An 8,293-nucleotide genomic window follows, 5' to 3' on the forward strand; every position below is an offset into this window, starting at 1 on the left:
CGACGGAAGCATATACGGAAACAGATACGTAGTCAAGCCAAGGACTCGAACTCATCTGAGACGTACCAAGTGAACAGTGACTTAAACCACTGCGCTATCAAGAGATATATAATTTGAGCACACATTTTCTTATATTTGCATGTAATATACGTATCTTCGTACATTTTTTTTTTTCTCTCCGGAAGTGTGATCTGAAGTTCATCCTATCAGTGCGTTAGAATATTTGGTCCACCTTGAAGATAGTGGTTTTTCGTATACTTAGAATTACGAGTTTATGTGATTTCTCCTGCACATACAATACACACACTCGCACACGCACACACATACACACACACACACACACACACACACACACACACACACACACACACACACATTACACCCTCTCATGGCGCTGTGGTTAGAGCTCTGGCCTGCCACTACGGAGGTCCGGGTTCGACTCTCGCCCGGGGCTGAAATAATATCAGTATCGCAGCGCTGAGGGGTGTTACTCCAACTCTCGTGGGCGGGGAGTTGGGGGTGTGTGTGTGTGCAAGGTCATAGCATTACCCATAGATCGGACCTACGAGCTCTGAGCTCTCTTCCAGGAGGGAAATAGCTGTCGATCACGAGTCCAACACGTGATCCAAAGACCAAGTGAATACACACACACACACACACACACACACACACACACACACACACACACACACACACACACACACACACACACACAAAGGATTACAAAGGATTACAAAGGCGGAGCATGCCGACAGGAGACCTTTTGATCCATATCTAGGTCGGATGCAAAAAAAAAAAAAAAAATCATATTAATAATAAATTAAAACTATAATAATGTAAATAAAAAATAAAATACATAAATAAATGCATAGGTATAGTTGAATAATAAACAAACTGGTAAATAGTAAATGATAATAAATTGACATAACTAAAAATAAATGAAAATCAGACAGACAAATTATAACAAAACAAAAACAAATAATATAACATAAATTATAATCATTACAGCATCTTACTTAGGTATTTATCTAGATGATTCTTAAAGCTTCGAACTGAACTACATTGCACTACCTGTGCAGGAAGTTTATTCCATTCATTAACTACACGGTTGGCAAAGTTGTTTCTACCTACTTCCAAATTGAATCTATTTCCGGACAGTTTGAGACCATTGTTTCTTGTCTGATTCTCATTCAATGTGAAAATTTTGTCACTTTTGATGTTGTCAATTCCCTTTAAAATCTTAAAGACCTGTATCAAGTCACCTCTGAGTCTACGCTTTTTTTAGGGAAAACAGATTCATGTGCTTAAGTCGATTTTCGTATGATTTATTTTTGATATTTGGAATCAGTTTTGTGGCTCGCCGTTGTACTTTTTCCAGTCTGTCAATGTCTTTAATGAGATTCGGTGACCATACGGAAACAGCATATTCCAAATGTGGACGAACTAACGATTTATATAGCTTGTTAATGAGTGATGGACTTTTGAAATCAAAAGATCGCGCAATCAATCCCAGAATCTTATTTGCTTTCTCAGAGGCTGAAATACACTGCTTGGATGATTTGAGGTCGTTACTGATAATTACGCCGAGATCTTTTTCACTATCCACTTTTGTTAATGAATTTCCAAATAACTTGTAATCGTACTTACTGTTATTTTTACCTATGTGCATTACCTTGCATTTACTTGTGTTAAATTTCATGAGCCACTTTTCAGACCATTGCTGTAATTTATCTAAATCTTCTTGAATATCTAATTGGTTTGAGTGATCATTTGCCACTCCGCACAGTTTTGTATCATCAGCAAATTTGGAAACAGTAGATCTTAGTCCATGGTCTATATCATTTATATATACTATGAATAGAAGTGGCCCAAGAACGGAACCCTGAGGAACTCCACTTGCAACACTTTTCCATCCAGAAGTTTTTCCATTTAAAACAACTCTCTGTTTTCGACCTTTCAACCAATTACTAGTCCAACCTAATAGGCTACCACTTATTCCATGCAAAGCTAATTTAGTAAGTAGTCTTTCGTGTGGGACGGTATCAAAAGCTTTTGCAAAGTCTAGATATATTAAATCTATATTGTTTCTTTTGTCATAATTCGAGATAACTGTGTTGTAGAATTCGAGTAAGTTAGTCACGCAAGAACGGTTCCGTCTGAAACCATGCTGGCTATCATTTATCAAACGGTTACTTTCTAAATGATATTCGATAGCATCTCTGATGATAGTTTCCATTATTTTTCCTACGATCGAAGTCAAACTTATAGGCCTATAGTTATTTGGTTTCTTTTTGTCACCTTTTTTGAATATGGGAGTAACGTTAGCTAGCTTCCATTCTCTTGGGACATCTCCGGATATGATGGATTTCTTGAAAATAATTTCTAATGGAACAACAATCTCATTTTTCATTTCCTTTAAGATTCTTGGATGCCAACCGTCAGGCCCTGGTGTTTTATTAACTTTGAGTTTGTCTATATACCTTTTAATTTTTTCTTTTGTTATATTTACACACACACACACACACACACACACACACACACACACACACACACACACACACACACACACACACACACACACACACACACACACACACACACACACACACACACACACACACACACACACACACACACACACACACACACACACACACACACACACACACATATACGTATGTATGTGTGTATGTATGTATGATGTATGTTTGTGTATGGGTATGTATGTAAATGCATGCATATGTATCCATGTGCACAATTCTTAGCGTTATTTTGACAATTCAATCCTTATTACCTCCAGCAGGTGTCAACGAGAATCCTTTTCCCCCCTCGGCACCCCCTTTGGAAATACTAGATCATGACCATCGGAGAAAGAAAAAAAATCGTAACCGGAGCCTTTTTCAATTAATCGAGGAGCTGACCAGAACGAGGAGCTGCGACGAAAGAAATGAAGGTCTAAGACGACCTTGGGAGGCTCCACCGATGCGTCTGGAATCGCCAAGAACGTCGAAGTTTGACAATGGAAAACCTTCTCGAAATGTAAGTGGAGAACCGCTCTGATATGTAGATGACCATGAGACATTTTAACTTTATAAGTTTTCCCCTACCCACCTTTCACCATAGTTTTGTTCCGGCTGCCAGTGGTTAGAGTGAGACATGCTAATCATTAATTGTGACTAATGTCAGGCAAAACGCTTCAGATGCGTACAGTTAAAGACATTTTTTCTTCAGTATAAAACAAGCACTTGGCTTCGCCAGCCACGGCTGCGTCGTGGGTGCTTGGCCTGCGGCGCTTGTCCATTTTTGCCGGTTCAGTGGGGGACAAACATACACCCGGGTTCATTAAAAGACAGCCGGGAGTCATTTAAATTTTAGTTATTCTTAGACAAGCACCTGGCTTCGCCAGCCACGGCTGCGCCGTGGGTGCTTGGCCTGCGGCGCTGCTCGCTTCGCGCCCGGGCTACGCCCATTTTTACCCGACAAAGTAATGCTTCATAAAACCTTCAGAAACACTGTCTTAAATTTGTGCATCAAAAAGTTCAAGACTGTCAAACATTTCATCGGAATATTGAAAATCTTTGTTGTTTCGTAGAGAATCATTGAACTTAATCACCTTTCGATGAAATTCCCGCACAGATTCCTTAACACAAACATTTTTGACAGCCTGGTATAAGCTTGGAAAAGTTTGGACATGTTCATTCCGTAGTCGGCAACTCAAACTCTTATCATTTTGTAAAGCGGCTTTTGAAATTTTCCGAGTACCTGTAACCCACTTCCGAAAATGTCTTTGACGCTTCTTTTTGTCGGCTTCGGTTTCTAAAGGCATTGTTCCTGGTGATCTAATCGTAAGATTTGTTGCCCTTCTTTTTTAACGGTTAAAACTTTTACTACACACGTGTCCCTTTTTGCCGGTTCAGTGGGGGACAAACATACACCCAGGCTCATTAAAAGACAGCCGGGACACCCGGGTTCATTAAAAGACAGCCGGGAGTAATTTTTTTTAGTTATTCTTTGAAATAGAATTTGTAAAACGAAATACGAGTCAATAGTAATTCTTTTGACGAAGAAACCACATATATCGTTTTCATATCAGTTGAAGAAACACATACATAAGGTGCACATGAAATCACAGCAGCAGTGCCTTTGGGTGTGGTCGCACGACTGAAATCAATACAACTGTAACTAGTGATAAGAAGAATTCGAGACATATTTTAATAATGACATAACTTTTGTCTAGACTTCTGGTTCTGTCAACATCCGGCGTAGTCTCTTGGCCTACCCGACGACTTTGACTGCAGTGGATCCTCCAACGCTTTTGCCGCGCGCCGTTGCAACGCCTGGCGTAGGCCGCGAACCACGCCAGTGTCTAGGGCCTGAAAAAGAGATTGAGTGCCAAAATGTAAATACACCCACGGCGTCTGAAGTTCTTCGACCTGAGGCGAACTTCCTTTTGGCATCCACGGAAATACGAGACTCTCCGACTGACGATGAACACGTCGTAGTGGTGCTTGGTGGTCACAAGACAAATTCCACAAGAAGCGCGTCTCACAGACATGTGCAGCCTGAGGGTGAGGACAACTTTGACTCATTTGCTTGGAAAGGAGGGAACTCTTCCCACGATTCCTACCAGGCCACAAATATTGGTTCAAGAAGACCAAATCTAATCGCCTTGCCCAGTTCAGAAAATGTGACAAGATATATGACCTTCTCCCTCTCTGGAAAAAAAACTTTTTTGAGGCCTTGAATATTTGGAAAACGAGAAAGAAAAACGAACTACAAAGGCTTAGAAACAAAGGAGAGGAATTGGTGAGGTCCTCCAGGTGTAAGTGTGATTTTGTTTGTGTCATTGCAAGAAAATATTTTCACAGTTCTTTCCCACCTACAGCCGTGCAGTGAACTCGCGTCAACATGGACTGTTATGTCATGTGGATGTACAGTGCATCATGTGGGAAAAATGGGAGCTAGAGGATGGGTCTTTTATGTTCTTTATGGGATTCCAAGTCCCTTAACAAAACTGAAGATCCTTACAGGAACCTTCTAAGATATATGGGGACTTCGGAGTCCTTAGGGGATTGCGGGACCTTTAGGGCATTCCATGACCCCTAAGGGTCCACGGAGGACTTCGGCGGCCCTTGGATATTATGAACCTAGAGGGACTGCAGGGCTCTCGGGAGACTCAACAGGGCCCTTAGGGAATGACTTTAAGAACCTTGAGAATCTCTGGAACCCTCGGGGAATCCAGAAACTCTTAATTAAGAGACATTTTGACGCGTATTGAAGCTATACAAAGAGAGTAATAAAAGAAACAAAACAAAAAAATTCTGCACATCTTTCCTATACCCCCGCCTCTACACGGTCGACTGGGACAGGTTTGCTAGTTTGTCTATTTTGCGGTCAACTTCTACATTGGATTCCATGCACTGCGAGGAGTAGGAAATGCCTGCTTCAAAATCTCTAATTCCAGATCATCTACTGACTCTATACAGGGCTTGTTTGCCCGTGTATGGAGTACACTTTTTATGTTTACATTGGCTCACTTCACTCAGTGATCCTGAGCAAAGTAGAGTCCAAAGTGTTCCGCCTTATTAATGCTTCTTATTTAATTGATGAATTTCATTTTCTCCCTGTCCGGTGTAGTAATGCATTTCTATTTTTTTTATCACTCATCTACTAATCTACACGTAACTTGATCGTTCCTCATGTTCTTGGTGACTTACCTCGCTCAGTTTTGAGCAAGGCTAGAGTCCAAAGCGTTTCACGTTATTGATACTTCTTTTCATAATGACAAACTTTAACCTATGTCAGCCGCAATGTTGCGTATATATTTCTCTTCTATCGCTATTTTCAAGGGACTACATCTATTTCACTTGTAGAATTATTCAATCGCAATTTTACTTATCTTTTTCTATGTCACTTTTCGTAATTTCGAAGTCCAAGATTCGGCTTTTCATCAATCTCACTTCTTTCTAATTCGACTATTCGGCTTTTGGATTAACAAACATCTTTCTCCAATTGAATTACCTCATTAGATCCTGGGATTGAGATGAGCGCGGGCTTCAGTTAATGATATATGATGATATGGCTTAACGCCAACACTTGTGAACATAGGAGAAAAAGTAATATAAACTTAATCTATAAGGTGATAAAAAATCTGATTTTTAGATATGGTAGTTCTTAAGAACGTTCTATGCAATTAGGATCTAGTTCACTGAAATAAACCTGATAAAAATATTTTGAACACCAGGGAGACGCACACAAGGGAGATAACCTACTATGTAAATCCTACTTATGGGTATAAATAGACATATTTGTATGCAATTGATATTTTACCTTTGAAAATGCTGCAGAGTAGCTGCCAAACCTCAAGCAAAATAAAGTGACATTAGAAATTTACTCTTTCCATTTCCTTCGACTATGAAGACAGAAGGTTAGACAACTTTATGGATGGGGATAACCTCCTATGTAAATCCTACTTATGGGTATAAATAGACATATTTGTATGCAATTGATATTTTACCTTTGAAAAGGCTGCAGAGTAGCAGCCAAACCTCAGCCAAAATAAATTGTCACTAGAAATATATTCTTTCAATTTCCTTCGACTATGAAGATAAAAGGTTAGATAACTTTATGGATGGGGATGACATGTGGTAATGGACATGGAACTGCCTAGTGTAGGCCTTGTGGTCTCTTGCAGTCTACTTCATTCTTATTTTCTTAAGAGAAATGAGAAGGTGTAGTAATTCTTCCTCTTTACTTATACTTAGAATATAGAATAGTTATTCTTCTCATAAGAACATAAGAAGGAAGGAGACTGCAAGAGATCATGAGACCTATACTAGGCAGTTCCATGTCCATTACCACCACCAGTTGTCTAACAGTTTTTTAAAACAACTGATAGTTTCAGCGCTCACTACATTGTTACTAAGTCAGCGAATGGAATAGACTCTATTCCATTCGTTGACCACCCTATTAGTAAACCAATTCTTGCCTATTTCCTTCTTAAATCTAAATTTATCCAGTTTAAATGTACTATTGCGAGTCCTGCCATGTTGTCTTAGTATGATGATCTTGATTGCGTTACCCTTTTGTCCACCTGAATCTCTATTAGGTCACCCCGCACTCTGCGTCTTTCCAGAGTGTAAATTAAGTTGCCTAAGCCTCTCTTCGTAAGGTAAATTTCTGAGCCCATGTATCATTTTGGTCATTCTCCTCTGTACTGATTCTAGTGAATTGATGTCCATTCTATAAGACAGACCAAAACTATACCACATAGTCAAGGACGAGTCTAACTAACGCTAGATAGAGTTTGATGATTACCTCTGCACTTCCATTCGAAACCGTCCTAGCAATGAAACCTAATGCTCTGTTGGCTTTATTCCTGGCGCTAATGCACTGCTTCCTGGATTTAAGGTCAGGACTCACTAGAACTTCAAAGTCTCTCTCGCACTCAGTTTTCTCTAAAAAACGTGTTATCTAAGCTATATCTATTTTCGAGGTTGTGTAGCCCTATGTTTAACACACTACACTTAGAGATATTGGAGTTCAATTCCCATTTCATCGACCATGTGAACAATTTGTTAAAATCATCCTGCAGAGTCTCGACGTCGTGTCCTGTTCTAATTAGGCGTCCTATTTTAGTGTCGTCCGCAAACTTACTAACATCACTATCAATCCAATGTCCAAATCGTTTATGTACATAATGAACAATAAGGGACCCAATACCGAGCCCTGGAGAACCCCACTAGAAACACTCCCCCACCTGGATTTTACACCATCTATGGTGACCCGCTGTTTTCTGTCACTGATCCAAGCTCTAATCCATTCTAACACTTTTCCTCCTATGCCATGGGCTTTGATTTTATTTAGTGGTCTCATATACGCACTCAGCTTTGGCGCTGTTGCCATATATATATATATTCCATAAGCATTCATATATTTTGTATAAAGTTATCCATAATCACTTTGCACGTAAGTTCGTCATTTATCTGTTAGTGTTTCCCTTACCTTATTGTCTTTATGTTATACATATATACCTGTCTATTTTGTTCTACCTACAAGTTCCACCTGGCAACAGAGTGCCAGAAGTAGGTCAGTATGTCATACCCATACCCTATGCCAGGCTACTGGCTTACGCCTGAGGCAGTAGGCGACTTCTTGTAGCGTGCTGACTAAAAAAATAAAAACTGAAAACGCCGCCGTACCATTTGTGTTTCACTTAACCACGCAGAATTCCTCTCCACCAAAAATGTGTTCTACAAGCCCAATAGTGTTACCATAACAATAACTTTCAATA

At 39.8% G+C, this 8,293-nt stretch overlaps 1 protein-coding gene across 1 annotated transcript in view; it reads left to right on the forward strand.

Annotated features, from left to right (window-relative positions):
• Positions 1-4,744, forward strand: part of LOC143026480 (uncharacterized) — a 38,966-nt gene extending 34,222 nt beyond the window's left edge. The window contains exons 2-3 of the mRNA XM_076186938.1: positions 2,801-3,039; positions 4,238-4,744. Coding sequence (XP_076043053.1) covers positions 2,801-3,039; positions 4,238-4,744 — 746 coding nt within the window. The remainder of the gene's footprint in view (positions 1-2,800; positions 3,040-4,237) is intronic.
• Positions 4,745-8,293: the final 3,549 nt, after the last annotated feature.

The sequence above is a fragment of the Oratosquilla oratoria genome, chromosome 6 (genome assembly GCF_046742065.1).
Source record: "Oratosquilla oratoria isolate Oo_2021 chromosome 6, ASM4674206v1, whole genome shotgun sequence".
Classification (NCBI taxonomy): domain Eukaryota; kingdom Metazoa; phylum Arthropoda; class Malacostraca; order Stomatopoda; family Squillidae; genus Oratosquilla; species Oratosquilla oratoria.